The sequence below is a fragment of the Cucumis melo genome, chromosome 7, assembly GCF_025177605.1.
Source record: "Cucumis melo cultivar AY chromosome 7, USDA_Cmelo_AY_1.0, whole genome shotgun sequence".
Classification (NCBI taxonomy): Eukaryota; Viridiplantae; Streptophyta; class Magnoliopsida; order Cucurbitales; family Cucurbitaceae; genus Cucumis; species Cucumis melo.
Genome location: NC_066863.1, coordinates 23,723,181 through 23,746,877, shown reverse-complemented (window position 1 = coordinate 23,746,877; position 23,697 = coordinate 23,723,181). Strand labels below are relative to the sequence as shown.

Below are 23,697 nucleotides of genomic sequence, written 5' to 3'. Positions count from 1 at the left end.
TTTAACAGATACATATCAAAATTTGTTAGGAAGTAATTTGGAAGCTTCAAAATTTGGGACAAAATAGGATATATACTATGTCGGGTTTTAGCGTAAGGCATAAGGCAATAAATAGCACTAATGCCGAAATCGGTACACCCAATCCCGAATGGGTATAAAACTCTCTTAATCTTTTCCTTTTTCTTTTCCTCAATCGACAATTATCTTCCTCCACTTATCTACTGCCATTTTTCATTTAGGGTTTGGATTTTAGCATTCATCTCTTCTTTTACTGTTTGCCCATCATCGAGTTTTAATTTCGTTCGTTGTTGTTCGTCGCTTTTTTTCTTTTTTCCCCCTCTTCTTTTTTGATCTCTCGATCGTAGTATCTTTCCGTGACTGTTCATTGTTCGCATTGTTTGATTTTGTGGAACACTGGAGCTCGCGGTTTCTTTTAATAGTTTTTTTTTTTTGTAATGTTCTCTTGTTGATTTTGAACTTGAACCTCCTTCTAAGATTGTCTATTTTTCCTGATTGTACTTTTTGTGTACTGTTTGTTATGTTTATTTAAACTGATAATGTAAAGTTATTGCATCTTTTTATAGGGTTTCTTCTCATGGTTTTATGTAACGACTGCTTTTTGGTTCTTCTTAGATGATCAAATTCTTTTTCCTGATTATACTGTCTATGTACTGTTTGTTATGTTAATTTAAACAGATGATGAGAAATTATTTATCTTTTATAGGTTCTCTGCTTTTAGTTGCATAATATTTGGTGCTTGCTTTTAACTTAGATAAACATGGTAGGTTAACTGAGGTTTATCTTTTGTGTTGGAGATTTAGGAAAAAGAATGGCTCAATTGGAAGAAGTTGTTTCTACAGTGAAGACTAACAATCACTTAGTTGCAGCTGAACCATCAGTGAATTTGGGAAATGTTTATGACGAAATTTGCAATTTAGTAAGTGAAGTTAGGATTATTGCAGCTAAACAGACTGATGAAGAACGTTCCAACAAGTCTAGTATGTTTTTTGCCTGTGAACCTCCTAGTTTTGGAGAAGACACTGATCCCTTAGTTGCTCAACGCTGGATTTTAATTTTAGAGAATATCTTTGATTTGATACGATGTTCAGACAAGCAAAAAGTTTCTTTCGCTAGTTTACGACTGAAAGATGCTGCATTTTCTTGGTGGATGGTGTTGCATACGGACTTGGAGGCTGATGGGGTTACAGTTACGTGGGAGAAATTAAAAGAATTGTTTGAGAAGAGATATTTACCTCGTTGGTTGAAGCTGGAGAAGTTTCGTGAACTCTGTAATTTGGAGCAAGGAGATGGAACTGTAGCTGAGTATGATGAACAATTCATTAAGTTGGCTTCTCTTGCTCACGAGTTTATTCCAGATGAAGCTTGGGAAGCTCGCTTGTTTGGTGATGGTTTAAGGGCAGATATTAGAGCACAAATTTGCTTCTCAAACAATGTGTCGTACGCCGAGGTTAGAAACCTGGCATTAATGGAGGAACAGCGCATTAACAAATAATCAAGAAATTTGAAGTATTAAGAAAAGGGGTAATAGAAGCAAACAGATTTTGGAGGTTTCAGCTATGAATCATCTGCACTTCTCAATGTAGGTATTGACTGCTAATTGTTAGTTCACTACTTCATCACTAGAAAGTTTCATAGCTTTAGGAAGTTTATTTTGATAGTGTTTTGTTCTTCCCCTAAAAAAACAGAATTCCACACCCCCCTCTCTGGTCTAGGATTTATGGTAATGGTAGTCTTAAATACTTCTGTTTGGTGTGAAGTTTATCAGCTTAATGTAAACAGTTCTTTGTTTCATTTTCATCCCACTAATATTTTCTATTGGTAATTTGATCTGTCACATGTTTTGTTTTCAAGTAGGTGCAATCTTGTTAAAATTTGTGAGTTTTGACAAAGTTATTACATACACGATTAATCTATATTGATCAAATCAAATTTTGTGCAAAATTTTTTTAAATTAGTGAGTGAGTATCAACTTTTGTAGGCAAGAGTCTTAACGTATCAACCTTTTGTCTCCAAATTTTTTAAAGCAACTATTCTATCCTTTTAGGAATTAAATGAAATAGCTTACGTGGCTTAAAAAAGGGTACTTTATGGTTAGAAGAATTGGTAACGTGTTCCAAAACTTTATGGGAGTTTCCTACAAAATACATTATTTAATCCAACTTTCTTCCTGTCGTTTCTTATGTCACACATTGGGATTTTTAAATTAATTCCTATCATGTCCCTGAGATTTTGAAAATTACCCACTTCAATTTATCAAGTTTGGATCGATATCGTAAGTTTGAAATTAAAATGATGATGCTAAAACATTTGTTAATGCGACATGTTGACCCTCAAAATATGCTATTAAATTGTGTTAAATTTTTTTATTAAAAATAGTTAAATTTGTCGAAATAAAATTAGGTGAATAATAATGGATTTACTTGTTTTTATTTTTATTTTTTATTATTTTTTTTATAAATATTAAACGTTTTTCATCTTCTCAATTATGGTTTGAGTTAATCCCAGGCAAGAAATAAAACTAAGTTTTTCCTCTTGTAATTTTTGAACGCAATTGGATTGATCACCTTTCACTCGTCAATCAAATTACGATTTTTGTTTATAGATTTAGACGTGGGTTTCATATATTAATAAGATAGATATAGAACATAAATAGACAACACCAAACGTTATTGTAAGAGGTCTGCTTTTGGTTTACTTTTCAAACTACTGTTGATTCCTTTTGATTGCACTTAGGGAATGGATGCATTCCATTCCATTCAACTTGAAGCACGCCCACCTCTACCTTTTCTTCATACTTCATTTGTCCTTTTTCTTCCCCTATAATATACCTATTTGGTTTTTCTAAATTTTTACCCTCGCAAAAATTCATCTCAATTTCTTTTATTTTAATTTTTTTTCTTATTTCACCGTTATATAATTTTGTAAGTTGGAAATTCATACACTAGATTGAAAGACTAGATATTTAGGATGCGTTTAGGGGAAGAGTTGGGTTATAGAAGGATTAGTATTATGATAAAATTAGTGTTATCATTAGTTTTATCATAACCCTTGTTTGGAAAAAAGATTAGAAATGTAGTTTTATGATAAGAGGTGTTTGGGGGAAGGGTTATATGAGAAGGGTTATGATAGTATTATGAATAAGATGTGTTTAGGGGAAGGAATACGTGGGTTGGGCTATGAATTTTTTTTTTTATACAGTAATTTTTAATTCACATTGTAGATATAGAAAAGAAATTATTATTGCATATTTTTTACGAAAGCGTCGAACCCCTCTTATTGCAATTTTTTTCTATGTCTAATGTTGTTAAATTAGTAAACACAATTGTCCAATTTCGCAATAATTTGTTAACAAAGTGTACTAATTTTATTCTAAGTCATTTTTTTAGAAATACAGATTTAATTATTGCCTATTTCTAATTAGCGCTAGCGTCCTACATTTGTTTTTAACAAATTTAATTACGTGCTCTAACGCATGCCCATATTTATATTTATTGATTAAATTACTTATTACGTAGGACTTGAAGTAAATATTGTGCAAATTGTTACTATTTGCCGTAATTTGAAATAAATATGTTTAACCGAATTGCCATTGATGTAAAAGGGAGAAAAAGAAAACATATCCATAAACGATATTGTACATACAAAAAAAAGTGTTCTACAATAGGAAAACAAATAAATCAACAACATAGTGCAAGTGTAGTAACAAAATAACAATGAAGGCAGTAAAGTCAGGACATACACTATCTAGAGATGTCTCGTAGGATGACTCTGCAAAAGCTCTCCCTCTCATCATCAGGCATCTGTATGAAACCCTGCATGTCATCCATATGAGACAAGAGGTGCCTTTGCAACAATGCCCTATCCAAACTAGTTAGTTTCGGCATCTCACGCAATATGCAGAAGAATTCTTGGCGTACATGGTTGTCATTGGCAAGGGCGAGTGCAGGTCTGTAACGCCCAACAATTTGATATTTCTTTTTTGTTTTGCCCATTGTCATAAATATTAAGTGTGGTTATGGGAATTTTAAATTTATTGGAAGAACCTTACCATTTTGATTTTCTCGAGTAATTAAGGTTGGGAACCCTTATTTGTTTAGGATAATAAGAATTTCTTTTTATTTTATTATTTTTATTTTGTTGGAAATAATTGGGGGAAACCCTTATTAAACTAAAGTTGATTTTTTTTATTGAAGTTAGGGGTGAAATAATCTAATTAATGGATTAGCAAATTAATCATTTGCCTTGGAAAGGGTCAAGGGTGGCTTAATTGAAGAGAGAGAAAAGAGGGTAATTGAAGAGAGAGAAAAGAGGGTTTATTGATTTCTTTTACTATTTTAAATTCTTTTAAAAAGGAGGCATTGGGAGACGTGAAACTCCTCATCTCCCCAAAGAAGAAAAACCCTAGCCGCCGCCACTCTCCGCGCCGCCGCCGCCCGCCGCCGCCAGCTTCAAACACAAGCGTCGGAGCCGGCCGCAGTAGAGCCGAACCACCCTCCCAGCCGCGCCGTGTCTGCAAGCCGAAGCCGGAACTCACCGAGCCAGCCGAAACCGGAACTCGCCGCGCCGCTTCGATCTGAGGAGGACAGCCGAGCCGCGTCGCGTCGCTCCGATCCAGCGCTGAGGAGCCGCAGCCGATTCGCCAGCCAGCCGTGTCCGCAACGCCGTCGCTCACACGCCCAGCCACGTCGCGCCGCTTAGATCCGACGCAGCGCAGCCGGAACGTTCGTCAGCCAGCCGTCGCGCCGACGGAAATCCAACAGCTAAGCCTCGCGCGCCTCCAGCCGTCGAACTCGAACCCGGAGCCACTCCACATCCGCGCGCCCGAACCCGAAGCCGAATCCGCGTGTGAGTCGCGTCCGCGTGTGAAGCCGCGCCGCGCGCTTCTGCGTAGCCTAGCCGCGTCTCCCTCCTGTTGCAAGCCGAGCCGCACGCGTAAATCCCTGTGCCGAGCCGAGCCGCGCCTGCGCCAAGCCGAGCCGGTCCCTGTCCTCTTCCAGCCGAGCCGCCAAGACTAATTTGGCTCCATCCACCTAAATTTTGGTAATTTAATTAATTATTGTGGCATTTCCCAGTAAGACTCCATGCTTCGGACGTTAATTAAATTAATTTGGGACTAAATTAAGTTATTTTCCTTAAGGGGCGTTTTGGACCAAGTAATTGCTGCAGCGCGGGATTTCTTCAGTAGGGGCTCGAGCACTGCAACCTCTTTCTAGGGTAAGTTAGTTCAAATGAGTCTTGAACCGTTAGTCGTTGGCGACCTAATTACGAATTTTGGCATATTAAACAGTTAGGACCTCGTCGCTTGGAAAGCGTACTGCCTCGCGGTTAGGACTCGACAAGTAAATCTCCAGGTAAGAGATTCTACTACTAGCTTCATGTTTAGAAGTATGAGACTATGTATGCTCCAATTTTTCATGCTAAGAAATTGACAGTACGATGCCTGAAATAAATGTTAGTATGATGCAACTGACGATATGGTTATACTATAGCCTGTTATGTGTGGCGAGAGCTGTTATGGCTATACGACGAATGTCGAGACGGAGAGTGTAGAGACGATTTATGTGATATGTTATATGCTGATGCCATGTGTATGTATACTGCAATTAGGGTACCTATTAGCTTAATCTGTTAGAGTCGTACCTGCATGGGTGTCCTTCGGGATCACCACCTATTGAGGACTGTGTGGTCCGACGGGACCCCAGTCTAGCATGGATATAGATATGACTCGAGTGACTCGACGGGGTCCTCGCATCCCGACTGTCCTAGGTGTCCCCCGGGGCACCGAAGACCAGAGTTACGTTCCTACGGGAGCGCATGTTGCACGTGTTCGGGAACGTGCCAGAAATTGGGTACCAGTTACAGGACTCTGACAGGAAGTTAACAGGCACCTAGTGGGACTAGTAGTTGGTCCCTTACTGAGTATTTTATACTCACTCTCTTCATTTTATGTTTTCAGGTAGAGGACGAGGCAAGGGCAAGGGCAAGCTGGCGAGCGACCCGGAGTGACCGTGGAGGGCCATAGGGGCTACTGCTTCCGCTTATCCTTATTTTAGACTTTCGTATTTGAGTTTGAGTACTTTTCATTACTTATCATCTTTTTATGTAGGTAGGGCCCGAGTAGGACTTTAGAACGCATTACACCTTTTTGCATAACTACCTTGTTTAAATTTTCATAAATAAAATTTCTTAAACGTTACGCGTTTTTAATAAATTTTATGGCTTAAACCACTTGTTCTATATTTAGTAATGACTTCGATTCAGTATAAGGAGTTGGGTCGTTACAAGGTCACTTTGCAATCGTCCTGAGTTGCTCGTTTGTACACTCTAGTGCCATATATATGACTTCAATCTCGACCTATCGCTGGCTTCCCATTTTCCTCTTCGATTCGCTCGATCCGACCCTACCCTTAGACGCGCGTACATCCTCTTGGGACATGTCAATCCCTTGGCTATATACTGATGGGAACTCCTCGTTCCCATTGGGCATGTCAAACACCTCATATCCGTCAGGCTCGTTAAACCTTATGTCTGTGAATGTCTCAGCGAAGTGACCCGTCGTTCTATCGCAGTCGAACACATATGAAAGTTTTTCGTAATAGGGAAACAGTTTGTTAAGGAGTCCCTTCGCTGTAGGATGCGACTGCAAAAAAAAGAGGACCACTTAAAAGTACTCATACGAAAATTGTGAAGTAAATGTACACTGCATAAGTAGCGGGACATTTAATTTATGTTTCTTACCCTAACCCAGTTATCGAAAAGTTCCTTCTCTGCAATTATGCATTTTGCATCATCGTTCCAGCCGAACCCACTGCAGGCTGGTCCTCGCATTTCTGCGATGGCCTAGATGTCTGCTTAAGTGTCTTTATTCTGTAGTTGATTACAGTAGTTGCGCAGACCCAACATCCAGGTAATTTTTCGGCCATCATGCATACCAGTTGGGCTAGGTAACTTGGCCGGAATGTATCATTGTTCGATTTTCATCCCCCTACACTCTACAAGAGTGTCCTCCTCCTCCTTAGTCCATACATGCTTCGAGGCACGCGATGATGTTGCCATACTGTGAATGACAAACGAAAAATAATTCATGGAACCCGTTAGTAATTTTACAATCCGACATTTACGACAAAGAAACGAAGTGTAAACAATATTATGACATATAACATATGTAAATAATGCATGGTTACATTACATATAAAATAACAACAAAGTCTACGTAATTTAAATTGGCATACAACCGATGGGTTATAACTTTAAATGCATTTTAGCTAAGCGTTACGTAACTGCCATTCTGTGAACATTGCTTCAGCTAAATTGTAACGTCAGTTAGACCACTCGGTTGTCGTGTCAATGTACCGAATTTCTTCTGTAGCGGTGGTCATGGCATATACGGAGTCCCCCTCGTCAACTTCGTCGATGTTGTCGCAATTTTTCATTTCTTTGTCTATCAAATTATGTAGCAAGCAACTTGTAAGGATGGTGCGACATTGCACTTGGAGGGGATAGTAGAACTTCCCATGAAGTATTACCCAACAACCCTTAAGAACACCGAAAGTGCGCTAAATCATATTTCGTGTCGAAGAGTGTTTCATGTTGAAGTATTCCTTTGCAGTTTTTGGGACATTTTCATCACCACGCCACTCTTGCAAATGGTAGCGCTCACCTCTATATGGGGCGAGAAATCCCTTAGCATTTGGATTACCTGCATCGCATAAATAATAATATCATGTCCCGAAAAGCAATCCTTTATAGGCATTCCATATGTAACTTCAAAAAGGGCAAGGGAAATGATAATTGTAAATACCCTTTGGCACTTCAGTTCGTTTTGTCAGGCAAGGGGTATCCCAGAGAATTCGCGAGTCTGTTGCGGATCCTTCCCAACTGGCGAGGACATATACGAAATCCCCTTTGGTGTCACAGACGCAGAATACATTAGTTGCAATTTACCCCTTCTGTGTTCTGAACGTAGGGCGATTTGCTGCGGGCACGTTCACCTTTATGTACGTCCCATCCAATGTCCCAAGGTAATTCTGCAGGTTCAGAAAAAAGACTTACATTACTGGTACTAATACGTGACAAACTTACCACATATACTACGCCCAACTTGAAATACTTCCAAAGTTGATGAGTGCAGTTGTTTGATTTTGATTTCAATGGGGGAAGAAATGGAGCAACTTGTAAACATGGGTTTTCCCGACGAACTGGCCGCTCAAGCCTTAGCAGCCACCGGCGGCAAGTCCACTCTCAAAGCCACTGAATGGATTCTCAATCATAAATCCTCTTCTCCTTCCCCTAAACCTAATCTCACCATTTCTTCTAACCCTAATCTCCAGCCCAAACTCGACCGCTTCTTCCATTTCCACCCCCGCCCACCTCCCCCCTCCGCCCCCAAACACCCCGTTGACGATAACCCTACCCCTTCCAAGCGTCCGAAACTCCAACCGCCCCCGGATGAGCCTTTGTCGGAGCGGATGCGACCTCGAACCATTGATGATGTGGTTGGGCAAGATCATCTACTAGCGAAGAATTCGATCCTTCGTTCATCTCTGGATTGCAATCGGTTGCCTTCGATTGTCCTTTGGGGTCCGCCTGGTACAGGTAAGACCTCCATTGCCAAAGCTATTGTTGGTTCTACTTCTTCTTTCTCTCAGTCTTTTCGATTTGTGTCTTTGTCTGCTGTTACTTCCGGCGTCAAGGACGTTAGGGATGCTGTTGAGGAAGCTAGAAAAATTAGAATCAAGAATAATAAGAGGACTGTTTTGTTTTTGGATGAGGTTCACAGGTTCAACAAATCCCAACAGGATTCCTTTTTGCCTGTCATTGAAGATGGAAGCATCATCTTCTTGGGTGCTACTACAGAGAATCCTTCTTTCCATTTGATCACTCCATTGTTGTCCAGATCTAGAGTTCTTACTCTTAACCCTTTGAAACCCCACCATGTTGCTTTAATTTTGAAACGAGCTGTGGATGATTCTGATAAGGGATTAGCTCGAACTGTTTCCATGGGTGTTCAAATTGGGGAGGATGCTATTGATTTCATAGCGGCTCATTGTGATGGCGATGCTAGGACTGCTTTGAATGCTTTGGAGATCTCTGCTATCACTGCTGCAGCTCGATCCAACTCCGCTCAAATCGACGATCGCAATGTAGAAGACCCCGATGGGAATACTACCAATGTCGAATCGTCTGTAGCTGTTGTTACTCTTGATGATGTAAAGGAGGCACTTCAATGCAAGCATCTTGCTTATGATAAAGCTGGGGAAGAACACTACAATCTCATAAGTGCACTTCACAAATCCATGAGAGGAAGTGATGCAGATGCTTCAATTTACTGGTTGGCAAGAATGTTGGAAGGTGGAGAACAGCCATTGTATATAGCTAGGAGACTTGTAAGGTTTGCAAGCGAAGACGTCGGGTTAGCGGACCCATTAGCTCTCAATCAAGCTGTTTCTTGCTATCAAGCTTGCCACTTCATAGGCATGCCTGAGTGCAATGTCATTCTAGCTCAATGCGTCGCGTATTTAGCACTTGCGCCGAAGTCAATTGCGGTGTATCGAGCAATGGGAGCTGCAGAGAAGGTAGTGAGGGAATCTGTTGGACAGAATGAGGGTGTGCCTCTACATTTGAGGAATGCTCCAACAAAGTTGATGAAGGAAATTGGATATGGGAAGGGATATATTTACACTCCAGATAATCCATCAGCAACACAAAGCTTTCTTCCACCTTCTCTAAAAGGATACAAATTTCTTAACTGGCCAGACTCGGAAGATACAAAAAAATGATCAAATTTGGAGTAGTTAACTCTAACTTCGGTGAATACTGTTTTTTGGGGGCTTTACCTTTTTGTTCTTCTTGTGGAGTTGAATGAACATTTTGGTGGCTTTTGTTTTTGCCATATTTTTATGGCAAGTGCTTATCATTATATGAAGGGTGATGTTTGTATGTAGTGATGAATTTTGTGCCCCATTTTGTCTTCTAATGCCACCTTTTTCTTCTCCCTCTGCTGCCACCTTCTCCTTCTTGGGAATTTTATTCTAAATTGTTCGAAAATGACTCGACCATGGTGATAGTGAATTTAAAATCAGGATTTAAAATCAATTTATGTTTCACCAAGAGAATAAAAGTTTTATAGATTTTATGGGCATTTTCTTCTAATTTTAAATTATAGTTTTTTGACTTTTTAAAGGAATACTTGATTTTCTAAGGGAATTCCAGGGGAAGAAGTTATCTTTAAATTTTGGTTTTGTTTTTAAAAAACAAAGGGTTATAAAACATATAGAAATTTATAGATAGAAGCAACGATTGTAAGCTTAAATAACAAAAAGGGGGATGTTTATTTCTTAAGAAAAGATGAAAATGGAGGTTTAATGTTTGATATTGTGCCTTTAAAATGAATTTTGATATGACTAAAAGTATGCTTTATGATTAACTTAAATGATATTTGTAATTTGTATGTGGGATAAAGACGTGAGAATTGAAATCCAAGGTAACGAGGTGGGAGGCTGAGAATATAATATTACGTGTGTGTGTGTGTGTATTCCTTGTGCTTCTTATCCTCTTCCTTTTGATTTTAAACCAAGTTGAAGGATAAAAACGTAAGCACCTTCTACCTCTAAATTCTAAATTTTTTGCTTTGTAAACTTTTTACCTTGTTTGCAAGAACCAAGTCAAAATCAAAAGAAAGTAGTTTTTGTCTTTGTTCTTGAATTTTGGCTAAAAATATAATTTATGTATTTAAAATTGATACAAACTCCCGTAAGAAAATGAGAGAAATTGGGTTTAATTTTTTTTTTTTTTTAAAAAGGGAACAAAATAATTACTAAACGAGCTTGTAGTATTTTAAGGTTAGAAAAATTTATTATTTTATTCCTGTATTGAAATTCCGAATTTACCCTTATAATGTAGAATACTCTTTTGTCCTTTTAGTAAAAATAAAATTAATCAATTGAAAAATTAACTATTTAGACTATTTGATAGCTATTTCAATTTTTTGTTTTTGCTTTTTTTTTTCTCTGTTTTTAAAATTTTTGTTTGTGTAAAACAAAATCATGATAACTGACTTTGTTTTCTGTTTTTGAAAAACAAAATTTATTTCTTCAAAAGTTTTTTTTTTCAATTTTTCTTCATAATTTTAAAAGTTTTTTCTGTTTAAAAAACGAAAGGTTAGTACCAAATACACTTGTTTTTAAAATTAATTTCCAAAGGAAAAAAATAATGGAAAGAAAATGAATTCAGTTACTTAGTAATTAGGTCATCATAAAATCATTTATAAAAGTTCCTCTTTTTCTAAAATCCCCACTTCAACCATTGTTGCTAAACATGAATAATACATTTGTAAATAAAAGACACATTTTGGAATAATTCGAAATCCTAATTATATATTATTATCCCATTACACTTACAACATAGCCTCAGTCTACTTTAATCCCAAAAGATAGACTCAATCTAAAATAGAAAATTCTATTTTCTGACATTCCTAAGGATAATACATTTAATTTAACAATACAATTAGATATTTAATTATTAAAAACACAAAGAACAAAGCTATCAGCAAGTGCTACATTTCAATTACAGAATTATGAAAGCTACAGCCAACGAACATACACAAGCAAAATCAAGAAAGAATAGAACGAGGAGTGGGCAAATAAGCCGCATTAGGAGTCCTCCTCTTCAAGAACTCATATTGCTCATCTGAACCTAAACTTTAGTACTTACTTTTGCAAAGCCATGGAAATATTAGATCCATTCTCTTGGGTTCATGCACGCATCCAATAATTTCCATTCTTCACTTCCCTCCTCAGGTTTCTGCATATACAAGCAATGAATTCAGAACATATATATTTAGTTTTCTCAACTAATTCATGTCATCCAAGAAGATCTTACATGGTCATATTCCCATCTCGCTGTTAGAGGGAGTGATACCAAAATACTTTCAATCCGACCTCCTGTTTTCAATCCAAATGTAGTACCACGATCGTAAACCTGTCGTTCGGGCAAATAGTTCTTTCAGATGTCAGGTCAAAAACTTGGAAGGAAAATTTTGAAGGCATGTTATTACACAATTTGTTCCTAGAATGCATACCAAGTTGAATTCGACATAGCGGCCTCTGCGAAGTTGTTGCCATGCTTTGTGCTGTTCGGTAAATGGGGTATCCTTTCTTCTCTCTATGATGGGTATGTAGGCAGGAATCACAGAATTGGCGCACTCTGAAATACAGCGACAAAATTGCATGTCATTGTAGAATGAACTCGAGTGGAGTGGTGGAGAGAGTAAGAAGTTAGGCAAGCATGGATGCATTTCACATTGTGGAGGGATTACCGGTGGCAAATGCTAGAAGCATCTCTTGATCGTAGTCATTTAAATCGTCGAAAAATATTCCTCCAAGACCTCGCCTTTCCCCTCGGTGCTGCAATGGGAATCCGAATATATAAAATTTGTAACTTACAAATGGTCTGGTGCTTTAGTTTCTTAAAAGAATACCAATCCCATAACTATAGACAAAATGTTCCGTCTCCAGACAATCAAATGAAAAGCGACGATATGGGCAAAAAAAGGAGACTCTAGAGAGTGTGTAAAAAGAAGATTCAGAGATGGGTGGGAGATTTGATAGTTGGTCATCAGCCAAATAATAAAAAGAGATGAATAAAATGTCCTTAAGATGGCTGGTAGTATTACATCTTACAAAGTACTAAACTTCACAGGTAGAAATTCAAGTATATTTACAATCATCACGAGAATCCATAAGAGGCATATAAATCCTTTATTCTACAGCTCAGCTGCACTGTAAATGTGATCAAAAGTAAATGATAAAGTACCTTGATATAGAAGTAATCATCGCACCATTTTTTGAATCGAGGATAGAAGGATGGATCAAATTTGTCACAGGCTTTTTTTTGTTCCTAAATAAGCAGCAGTTATCGTAAAGGTGAGCAAATAGGATTAACAGATATTGAAATTACTCAAAATAAAGTTGATGAAGTAGAGCCACGTTAATCCAGTAAAGAGCTTTAGTCAAAATGCAAAATGTGTTCAATGGAGCAAAATATGAGATGTGCACAAGGTGATATAGTGTTCAACATAATCATACAATACTTAATGAAAAAACCATACTGTATTTGAGAAAGAAAAGACTGTTGAAGAAAACGGAAACTAGAAAGCATAGCCATTCAATCTGAACAAAATCCATTCCCTACTGAAAGCTTTGGAGAAATACAAGGAGCTCTAACGAACCATTTCCTTAAAATATTTGGCAGACCCACAATTCTCATATATGAACCACATTGTGAAAGAGAAAGAGTAGGAAAGTAAGCAAAGACCAACTAATTATTAAAAAAGAGTAGGGGAAATAACAAACAGAAAGGGTCATGTATCACAGTAGATCAAAACACAAATGCCTGTAAGTGAGACTGTCAAATACTGAGATGTGTAAGAACGATAATAACGCACAGCTAGAAAGGAGACAAAGAAATGTATAGCTTTGCAAATGAAAAATCCATCAAAATAGGATCTTTACCGAGTGGAAATGCTTGACGTCTTCCTCAAAGATGTAGGAAGGAGTTAAATCAGTCCCACCACCAAACCACCATTGCCTAGGTGCACCGGGGGCATCTGCAAAACAAGAAAATGAAGAATAAATGAAAAGTTACCCTTTTGAATTATGAATTGTTTGGGTAGTTTAACACATCAAATTAGTGCCAATAAAAACATTGATGAAGGTATAGTATGTTGGGTATGGATTGCAATATTCTTCATTTTTATGCCCTTAACCACAAAGTCAAGGAAGTCAAGGACATAAGTGATAAATCTACAGAACTATGAAATTGCAAAGCCAATGGAGGAATCCATTCAATTCAGTCGACCATAAGTAAAAATGGTTTAATAGAAGAAAAGAAAAGAAAATGTTCAACCGTACTCATACAAAATTGAATTTTTTACTCGAAGTTCTAATTTCTGTTCTGCTAGAGCATGCCCATCTTATGACACTAATTATCGCTCTTTCTTATCCAAGGAGAATAAGCTTCCAACTTGATCTTTTACATAATAGCTTTCAGCTGATATTGAAGTAAACTAGTTAAATCAATTAGATAAACTAGCTCAACAAGCTGTAATTAAGTTTCATCTAATTCTCCACCACTAAAAAAGTTCAATGCTGAGGAAACATAATGAGAAAGCTAGCATAACTGAAAATAACACACGTAAATATTTGTACCTTTGGGAGCATCCGTCTCGAAATATCGATAGTTGAAATGCAAAGTAGGTGCAAAGGGGTTCTTAGGATGTAAAACCTACAAAAGAATCAGAAAATACACCATTTTAAGGCTAGCTTATGCAACAACGGTAATAAAACGAATTAGTGCAGATTTCATCTTGAAACTCTAAACTCCATGGGATGTGGACAGATTAATTAGGAACACAAAAATTTGAAGAAATATACAGTTCTTTCGTACAATTCGTACATAAAATTTCCATAACACAGAGGCAAAGAAAAAAGAAAAGAAGAAGAGGAGAAATTACGAACTGAGCTAATCCCGGCGGCAAAGAATGGAATATCACCAGGCTTCTGATGAGCAGCAGCAGCTTTGGCAGCTCTGTAAGCATCAGGAGGCATAACTCCATAGACAACGGAGACATTAACGCCAGCCTTCTCCCAAACAGCACCATCTTGAAGAACCCTACTGATACCGCCACCACCACCAGGTCTAGACCAAACATCCTCCTTAAACTTACCACCACCATCGGCTTTCTCAATAGCGTCGCAAACACTGTCCTGAGCATCCCTAATCATCTTCTCGAAGCGAGGCCTAACAGAAGAAGAACCGGAAGAGATTCCTCCAGTGGCTTTGTCGTATGCAGTAAGGAAGGAATCAGGGCGTTCGGCGATGGGGGTTTCCTTCTCGATAGAAACAGCCATGATGGGGAAAGATGCTGTTCTGAGATTTTTCCTGAAAAGAAGGGACTTGTTCTTGTAGAAATTGGAGGAATGGGAGGCAAAATGGTTGTGATCGAGAGGTAAAGAGGGCTTCTGTGAGAATGAGAAGGGAGCGAGAGGGGAAGGGGAGGGAGAAGAAGGAGAGAAAATGGGGGTGGAAGACATAGCTTTAAGGAATTGAATTGAAGAGAGAAAGATGAAGAAAGGAAGGTTTTGTATATAGAGAAAAATGAGAAAGGAAGAACAGGAGTGAGGAAGATAAGAAAGCCCACCAATGGAGATTTCCTTTTCATCCCACCTAATCGTTTACTGTTTCTTTTTTCTTTTTAATTTCATCATTTTTAATTGAGATTTTTAAAATATAAAACATAAATTGACAAATTATTTAAGTTCCATCCAGCAAAATCACAAATATAAAAGTGTTTACATCGGAAGCATAAATATTTTGTCAAATTGTCAAATGTTGGACAATTTTTCTTTTTAGTTTTAAATTTTGAACTATTTTCAAACCCTAACAAAATGCAAAATAATCATGAAGAGTACAGTATTGGTCAATTTAGCTCGGTTCAAGTTTTTGAAATTTAAAAAATATTTTTAATTTAGATTATTTACTAAAATAATTGACTAAACTCCTCTTTATCTTCAATCGACCACTTTTCATTAGATCGATTTAGAACTATCGACTTGATTTTTCGTCTATCATGCTTACTTCAGTTAAAGCGAACTAAAATATTTATAAAATATCAGAATTTGTCTACAATGTATCTCGAAAGATTGTTATTTACGGTATGTAATAAACTAAAATATATACAAAGAGTAGTCCATTGTAATTTATCACGAATAAATTATAATATTTTATTAGATTTATACGTGGTTTAAAACAATTTTTTAATTTACTTTAGGAGTTAAATTCTTTGGCGACTTCTGTGTTTTTTTTTTCCAACATATTAACATAATCTACGGGCGCTCGCCCGCCGCAATTCCTCCATTGAATTTTACTAACAAATGCCCCCAGAAACAGCAAACCGGACCCAGGTTTATGCTACAAACCGGTCAACATTCTTTATATTATTATTATTATTATTATTATTATTATTAATAATAATTGACTGAGTTTAATAATTATTCTATTTTAGTATAAACTTTAAAAAAATAATAACTTTGCTTCAAAAAAAATACAAAATAAAGAATATAAATGATTAAGTAGCAAGTATAGAATGACGTGTATGTATAATTATTCAAATTTAGCTCATGAATTTGAAATATTTTTCTTATACGTATTTAGTCTTTTTAAAGGGATATTCTTATGGATTTTGGATTTAATAAACTCTTTCTGGTTGATTTTATTGGCTTAATGACCCACCATTACAAGAAGTCTTAGTAGAAAATAATTAGAAGAAGGTAGGAGTTTGGAAAATATTTAGAAAAATATTGTTGTTTGTGGATGGTTAAAAGTTTGACTTGCAACATCTATCAATTAATTTTTATGAATGACTTAGATCGAGACACACCTAAATAATATAATAAGGAGAAACCAAATTTTAATTGTGTCTTTTAGTTGATGTCAACGTTGTTTGGGGAAGATAAACCATTGTATAAGTAAATTTTTAGAAACTCTTTTTAAATTTTAAAAGAATAATTGAAAATAAAATTAAGATTGGAGGTGATGTTTGATAATTATTTTGCTTTATTTCAAGATCTATTTCGTTCTTATTTCTTACCCTAATTTGATTATGGACTGTAGTTAGATTTTTTAACTAATTTTTTAGATAAAAATTAAAAAGGTAAGGATGTGTATATATTCTTATAAATTTTTAAAGTTTGGGGTTGTGAAGTAGATAATAAAGAAAAGAAGTCTGTGTATAGGTTTGGTTTTCAAAAAAATAAAATGATGGAAGATTTAGGATAATTTTGATGTTTATTATGGAGAAAACAAGATTTATGTAAAGACGACTATTTAAATCATAACGATCCGTCCCTAAGCCCAAGGGAACAAATGTGGTAAAAGTACTTAACTCACAAGTCAAAACTCAATTGGATTATATGTCTTTATTATAAGAATCATAAAACTCCATTTTTGAGATGTGAAATTCATCGCTCATGGCGCTACAATCATCCGAACCACAAATCAGAGTCCAAAAATTACTCGAAACACATCCCTCTCAGGTTCCGCCCCAATACATCCAGCCGCCGCACCACCGTCCCTCCCACACTAACAATTCCACCCACCTCTCAATTCCGGTGATCGACCTTTTCGGATTCGATCCGTCCCACAGACCAGCTGTTCGAGCCGCCATTGGTCGAGAATCGGGCGAATGGGGAGCTTTTCAAGTCATCAACCATGGAATTCCCATATCATTGCTGAACCGGATGAGAGCTGCGGCTCTGTCTTTTTTCAGAGATTATTCCGTCTCCGATAAGCTCGCCTACGCTTGCGATCCCAATTCCTTCGCTTCCGAGGGTTATGGCACACAAATGCTCCTCGATAAACATGTCCACTCCCAATCTTCGGTGCTTGATTGGAGAGATTACTTTGATCACCATACACTGCCGCTTTCACGCCGTAATCCTTCTAATTGGCCTCATTTTCCTTCCGATTACAGGGAGCTTATGGCACAGTACAGCGATTGTATGAAATTGCTTTCTCAGCGTCTCTTAGCCCTTATCTCTGAAAGTATTGGGCTGCCTTCGTCGTGGATGGAGGATGCCATTACTGGTATGGGTGCGGAGGAAGGTTTTTATCAGAATATTACTGTTAGTTATTACCCTCCATGTCCTCAGCCTGACTTGACTCTTGGTCTGCAATCTCACTCCGACATTGGCGCCATCACTTTGCTAATACAAGATGATGTTAGCGGCCTTCAGGTTCTCAGTGGGCAAGGTGATTGGGTTACTGTTCATCCTCTGTCTCCTGATGCCATTGTCGTCATTTTAGCTGACCAAACTGAGGTTAGATTATGCACTGCTCATATCTACCCCCCCGACCAAACTACATGATTCGTACTACATTATAAAGAGAGTAAGATCTAAGAAACCGCTAGGACTCTTGGAGGATTAGACCGATACTTTTCGTTATTTAGATTGTTTGTCAGATTATAGAGTTATAATTTGAGAGGACTTGGAGACATGGGGAGGCTAATATTTGGACAAAATATTTGATAGAAAAAACTTGGTTGATATTAGGTGACATGGGTCCATCTCAAACCAATAGCTAATGAGAGGAATAACCATGTATATTATAAACATTGTGAAGTCACTTGATTTTCCAATGTGGATTCTTAACAATGGAAAAGTTATCATTTTCTTTACTGAATCTGCTTCTAATTTTCTGTTTGATCAATTGGGTTCCTGCACCATAACGCCATCAATTTCACGCTTCTAACTTTGGAACAAGATCAATGTTTGTGGGGGCAAAATAGACCATTCATGAGGAAGAAAAATAACTTATAGCTCAACATATGATGATGGTGGGGTAATCGTCTAAACTCTCTGCACTTGTGTCTATGGTGGAGTCAGTTCAGTTATTAGGTATAGGAGTGTCTTTATATTTTTAAACTTGATTTTCTCTTCACGTCCAAGCACTGCAATTAGATTAAGTGAAGAGAAGGAGATAGGGCAGTTTAAAGATATATTGGAATATTCTGCTAGGAAAATTTTGGATATCACAAGCTCTGTGAGGAGTTAATTTCTCAGACGTTGTAATTTGATCAACTTTACTTGAATAGGTTCTGTTCTATAGGGTATATAACTGTGTTCTTGAGTTTTAAGGAAAATCTGATCCTTGCGTGCTAAAAGTTGTTGGGTACTAATTCTCTTTTCTGATACAATCTTCCGGTATTGGAAAAGCCATTAGACAGCCGTCAATTTGTAGCTGATTGTTTAGGAGGACGTGCTTGGTTCTATGGATGAAAAGCAGTACAGACCTTGGCAGTTCTCTTGCTTATCATATCTTGATGAACCTTGTCGGCCACAAGTAGGATGTTAGGGATGTATTTGCTGCTGCGGTTCCTGGGTTTGGAGCCTTTTGGCTTGATGTTGCTATTGACTGGAGCAAGAGGTGTTGGTTGGAACTCTCTTTTGTCAAGAAGAACCCTGCTCCTTGCAAGATTGATGCTTGACCAGAGTACTTATGCTCTTGAGTAGAGTAGATTGGTGATGTAATACAAACCTGGGACAAACTCGGGATGGAATGACAAAACTCGGGATGAAAAGACAAAACTTGGGGCAAACTCAGGCCAATCTCGGGAAAATGTTTTACTATTTCTATTATAGTTTACTTTATAGTTGTTGTTTCAATTGCTTAGTTAGTTAGTCAGTAACTAGCTTGTATATATTTTCATCAATAAATAATCATCTTCTCTCACGTTGAGAGGTAAGATTTCATTAAAAAAGAAAAGACTTTCATTCAACCAAAAATAGTCTTTGGCATTACAACAATTGGTATAAGAGCACCAAAAGTTTCTAGGTTAAATGGTTGTTCACGTGTAAACCCGACGGCAGCAAAACAACCTGTTCAAAACCAAGAGGCGGATGAAACCCCGTCCTCTCTCCAAGAACCACCTCGCGACCCTTGCTGTCCTTGGAGACTTCGGTGGAGGGAATACAAACAACACTAGAAGTTTTGCAATGATTAGAAACATTAGCTCCTTCTTAAATAATGCACGATGAACGTCAAGAATTCTTTCGAGATTGGGGGCAACAAGGCATTCGAGGGGCTGGAATTCAAAGAGGTGGGCGAAATCGTCAAGAAAGAAGGTTTGAAGTGCAAGAAAGTAGGAGACCTAATCAAGATATCAAGAAGTTCCCCCAAGATTTCAAGATTGCTTTCAAGATTTTGCAAGAATGGACTACTATTGATCAAAGAAGATGTCTAAGGAAAAAACCAGAAGTTGGTATTGACAAGAAAATCAATTTTACTTCCATAAACAATGTTGGAGTGCTGATTCAAGTGAATTTAGAAGAATTTCAACATTCAAATTTTAGCCGGTTGATTTTCTCAAAGAACTTATCGTTATCCAAAATAGAAATTTGATTCTAGTGATTCTAGTGACTCCGATGATGTTTCTAAGGCAGTTTGGCACAGAATAAGGTGACAATATCGAAAAATGGCCCAACAATCCAACCAAACCCATTTTCCAAGAAATGAACGTTTATTGGGGAAATGACTCAACATATAGATCAACTATCAATTCATTTGCAAGAATCCAAGAACGAATTGGTTTCATATACAAAAGAAAAAATAAAGGAATCACGGTTGGAAAATTTTCAAATAGAAAATCATGAAGATAAAATTGAAGAACAAGAATTTGAAAACGTTGATTTGGAAATGGTCACAAGTGAAGATAGATCCAACGGTAAAGATGAAAAAGAAGTATCAAACACCGAACAAAAATTGAACAAGAACAACGACACATTGGTTGTGGTGGAATGAATCTTCAAACCGTCGAAAAACTTGAAGCAAATGATAAAAAAACGTGATTCTTGAAGGATTTTCTTCGAAAGTTAATTCTTTTGAAATTAATTCTTTGAATATGGTTTTAAGTGAGATTGAATATGGTTCAACTTTTAGTGGCCATATTTGATCTTTTGTCTCGATTTTGTGCCTCTGATCATAATATTTTTGTTCAAAATATAGGAGGTTGGTTTGGTCATACTCCATTGCTCCTATGGTTCCAGCTTACATGACAAACCCAACTCGGGGACGAGTTTGATACTCGGGGGGTGGAATGATGTAATACAAACCTGGGACAAACTCGGGATGGAATGACAGAACTCGGGATGGAAAGATAAAACTTGGGGCAAACTCGGGCCAATCTCGGGGAACTGTTTTACTATTTTTAATATAGTTTACTGTATTGTTGTTGTTTCAATTGCTTAGTTAGTTAGTCAATAACTAACTTGTATTCATTTTCATCAATAAAAAATCATCTCTCTCATTGAGAGGTAAGATTTCATTCAAAAAGAAAAGATTTCATTCAATCAAAAATAGTATTTGACATTACACCAATGGGATAGAGGCTGTATAGTTTATTTGGCACTGATTGGTCAGTGGCCCTTTAATCTTATCGGAGTCCTTTGAAGAGTCCTTTTGTACTTTCTATTTTCTGTGGACTCTTTCTAAAAACTTTTCTTGACTATTTCTGGCAAAATTTTTGTCCTACTAGAAGTCTCATGCTTTTAGGACTCAGCCTTAGTTATCTCCTCATCTCTTGTGTAGTCTCAGGAAAGTTTTTGTCACAGATCAAGTCCTTAAATTAGACCTCTAATGATTAGTATTCTCGTCATGTAATGTGGTACAGGGGTTGCACTCCTCCACTTAGTTAAGGATCTAGCTTGTACCACTTGTTTGGTCTAATGGCTTGAGCATCGTTTGCTTAGAAATAGGCTAATGGGGAACATCCTTTTCCGATAGTAGCTTAACATTTAACTTCGTGTAAAACAATGATGTTGATGTGTAGCATGACTGTTGCATATCTCATGATGGAGCAAGATAATCAAGTTGCTGGGCTTAATAATCAATTTTATTTGTCATTGACAAACAGTCTGCAGGGAGTCTATTCTGCATGAATTTAAGTTGAATTAGAACTTTCAGTCACATCTGACGTTTGGGATCTCTTTAAAGAACCCTAGATGGAGAAAGCGGGTGGTTGATAAGCTGTTTCAAGATCAGAAGCTAGGTTATTTATTTATTTATATTTTTAGGACAAGGAATGCATTAGTTTAAATGTGCCTGTTAGGTTCCCATACCATAGAAGTGTTTGAAATGATCTGTCACACATGCTAAGGATATGTTGTAAAAGGGCTATGGACATTGGACCTGTGGCAAATAAGAAAATATATAAAAGCTAAAAACTTGATTTACAGTCCCAATTAGATGAGGAAAATATTTCAATTAGCTGTAGGAATCGCAAAATTTGACATTTATAAACTGGAATGGTAACTCACAATTTCTAGTTCTTTACAAAATAAAGACCTGAAGTGAGAGAGAGGAAGTTGCCTATTAAACCATTTAAGAAGGACCTTGCTTGTAAACATTTGTATGGTTTAATCATTCACGCGTGTCTATAACTTCTGTTGATCAACACCAGCATTTTGATTAGTATAACTAATGTGTGACATTTTTGCTTCAGTGATCATTTTTTTTGGCTATCTTGTGTCATGTGTGAGGAGTTGTTTCGTTTCTCTAATAACTTGTTAAGATTTTTTTGTATAATCAAGTCAATTAGGGACTTCAAAAGCACATTATTGCATGCAGATTCTAACTAATGGGAAGTGCAAAAGTGCGGAACATAGGGTGATTACAAATTCTAGCAGGGCAAGACTCTCGATTTCTGCTTTTCATGATCCGCCGAAGGCAGTAAAAATATCGCCTGCTGCAGAGCTTGTTAGTGAGTCTTCCCCCCTTAGATATCGGGAAGTTATTTATGGAGATTATACATCATCATGGTACTCGAACGGCCCTGAAGGAAGAAGAAATCTGGATGCAGTCAAGCTATACAACTAGGTCTTGTAATCTCTGTTCCTTTGTTGCTATCTTTCCTGATGGTTTCTCTTTTATTCTGCTTAATTTCTGTTCCCTTTCTTTATATTCCATGATCATGATCGCTCGATCAAACTTTACTTGGTATGCATGAACCAAGTTCAGTATCTTATAAACCTCAACAATCTGTCAAAAATTCAAGGGACAGTTGGGGAACAGGACTCTAACGACTCTACTAGCCTGTGTGGAATAATGACTTAATACAGAACTCTAACGACTCTACTAGCCTGTATGGAATAATGACTTAATACATTCTTAAACAAAAGTGTTATTAAATAGTTGAAAAGTTATATTCCGAAGTTTTAAAATTCTTTCTGGGTGCATGTAGCTTGGTTTTGTGTAGCTTATGTTTGGATCATTTAGAGGAATGAATTATATAAACTGATATATATAATCTTTGCACTTATTCCAGTTTGCACGATATAGCATCTTCTTCAAATCAAGATTCTTCCCAGTCCATATTCATATGTTAGAATCTCAAATGAAACACTGATACATATAAAATTGTTGGAAATGGATTGCTGTTTTCACAGAGTTATAAGAATGGATTTCAATTGCTTGGGAAAGAAAGATATACAGTGTTTGATATTAAATTTAATTTCACTTGAATTTTTGGATGGTCTGGACTTCTGAGTTAATTATTACTATTTATTTATGTTAAATCCACGGGTGTGCGGATCAATTTGCACGCACATTTGTTAGTCTCAGAAGACAAGGACAATTGGCGCATGATTCTACAACATAAAGTTGCAGGATATTAAATATTAGGCAGGTGTCTATATTATAGGTTGAATCCATTTTTTCTTTAAGTCATTTATTAAACCAGTGAGACGATGGTGCATTTTTCAATTGAAGAGCATTTTTAGATGCTCATGTTATCACTTTTCAAGTGTATTTTGGAAAGAGTCATCAATGTATTTAATGTCAACCATCGTTGGCGTGGATGCAAGGATTGCTGCCACCAAGGAGGTCCTATTCTGCCACCTTCATCTACTCTGGCAAATGCCGCCCTTCAGCCGCACGGGCCACTGCACGAAACCCTCCTCCATTCGTCTGACGTCCGTGGGTTGCCAAATCCGCAACATGAGGCCATCCAGGTGACGCCAAATAGCATTCAGAACTCACGAGGAGCTTTGACCTACAGTTGCATGTGCTGACAAGTGGGGTTTACCTTAAGCCGCAAGAATCTGTTGCCCACGCACCATCAAA

At 37.2% G+C, this 23,697-nt stretch overlaps 4 protein-coding genes across 9 annotated transcripts; 3 read left to right on the top strand and 1 right to left on the bottom strand.

Annotated features, from left to right (window-relative positions):
- Window positions 1-75: 75 nt before the first annotated feature.
- On the top strand, window positions 76-1,818 carry LOC127150160 (uncharacterized). 3 transcript variants are annotated; one of them, XM_051087077.1, is made up of 2 exons: window positions 76-152; window positions 822-1,818. In XM_051087077.1, exons 1-2 carry the CDS (start codon window positions 149-151, stop codon window positions 1,511-1,513), a joined length of 696 nt encoding a protein of 231 aa, XP_050943034.1. In that variant the 5' UTR covers window positions 76-148; the 3' UTR covers window positions 1,514-1,818. The 3 variants fall into 3 exon arrangements, with proteins under 3 accessions (XP_050943034.1, XP_050943033.1, XP_050943035.1); XM_051087076.1 differs by having other exon boundaries at window positions 96-152; window positions 816-1,818; XM_051087078.1 differs by lacking the exon at window positions 76-152 and adding an exon at window positions 189-240.
- Window positions 1,819-8,028: 6,210 nt separating this feature from the next.
- LOC103493041 (uncharacterized) lies at window positions 8,029-10,019 on the top strand. The gene has a single exon (XM_051087075.1). It carries the CDS (start codon window positions 8,172-8,174, stop codon window positions 9,798-9,800), a length of 1,629 nt encoding a protein of 542 aa, XP_050943032.1. The 5' UTR covers window positions 8,029-8,171; the 3' UTR covers window positions 9,801-10,019.
- A 1,349-nt stretch (window positions 10,020-11,368) lies between these two features.
- On the bottom strand, window positions 11,369-15,243 carry LOC103493040 (oxygen-dependent coproporphyrinogen-III oxidase, chloroplastic). The gene is made up of 8 exons (XM_008453660.3): window positions 14,538-15,243; window positions 14,229-14,304; window positions 13,533-13,627; window positions 12,835-12,918; window positions 12,338-12,425; window positions 12,101-12,225; window positions 11,902-12,000; window positions 11,369-11,823 (listed from the first exon to the last, which is right to left on the bottom strand). Exons 1-8 carry the CDS (start codon window positions 15,111-15,113, stop codon window positions 11,755-11,757), a joined length of 1,212 nt encoding a protein of 403 aa, XP_008451882.2. The 5' UTR covers window positions 15,114-15,243; the 3' UTR covers window positions 11,369-11,754.
- A 1,745-nt stretch (window positions 15,244-16,988) lies between these two features.
- On the top strand, window positions 16,989-22,796 carry LOC103493039 (jasmonate-induced oxygenase 4). Of its 4 annotated transcripts, none has more exons than XM_051087073.1 (3): window positions 16,990-17,897; window positions 18,343-18,420; window positions 22,204-22,332. In XM_051087073.1, exons 1-2 carry the CDS (start codon window positions 17,049-17,051, stop codon window positions 18,376-18,378), a joined length of 885 nt encoding a protein of 294 aa, XP_050943030.1. In that variant the 5' UTR covers window positions 16,990-17,048; the 3' UTR covers window positions 18,379-18,420; window positions 22,204-22,332. The 4 variants fall into 4 exon arrangements, with proteins under 4 accessions (XP_008451880.2, XP_050943030.1, XP_050943031.1 ...); XM_051087074.1 differs by lacking the exon at window positions 22,204-22,332 and adding an exon at window positions 18,795-20,316; XM_008453658.3 differs by lacking the exons at window positions 18,343-18,420; window positions 22,204-22,332 and adding an exon at window positions 20,584-22,178 and having other exon boundaries at window positions 16,989-17,897.
- The last annotated feature ends 901 nt before the right edge of the window (window positions 22,797-23,697 follow it).

What these genes read in the sequence shown, in the direction of transcription:
- LOC103493039 (XM_008453657.3), top strand. Translation starts at nt 17,049, where the DNA reads ATGGCGCTACAATCATCCGAACCACAAATCAGAGTCCAAAAATTACTC. An exon ending in TTTTAGCTGACCAAACTGAG is followed by an intron (nt 17,898 to 22,203) that starts GTTAGATTATGC and finishes TATTGCATGCAG; the next exon opens with ATTCTAACTAATGGGAAGTG.
- LOC103493040 (XM_008453660.3), bottom strand. Translation starts at nt 15,113, where the DNA reads ATGTCTTCCACCCCCATTTTCTCTCCTTCTTCTCCCTCCCCTTCCCCT. An exon ending in TTGCCGCCGGGATTAGCTCA is followed by an intron (nt 14,305 to 14,537) that starts GTTCGTAATTTC and finishes ATTCTTTTGTAG; the next exon opens with GTTTTACATCCTAAGAACCC. An exon ending in GCTATGTCGAATTCAACTTG is followed by an intron (nt 12,001 to 12,100) that starts GTATGCATTCTA and finishes CCCGAACGACAG; the next exon opens with GTTTACGATCGTGGTACTAC.
- LOC103493041 (XM_051087075.1), top strand. Translation starts at nt 8,172, where the DNA reads ATGGGGGAAGAAATGGAGCAACTTGTAAACATGGGTTTTCCCGACGAA.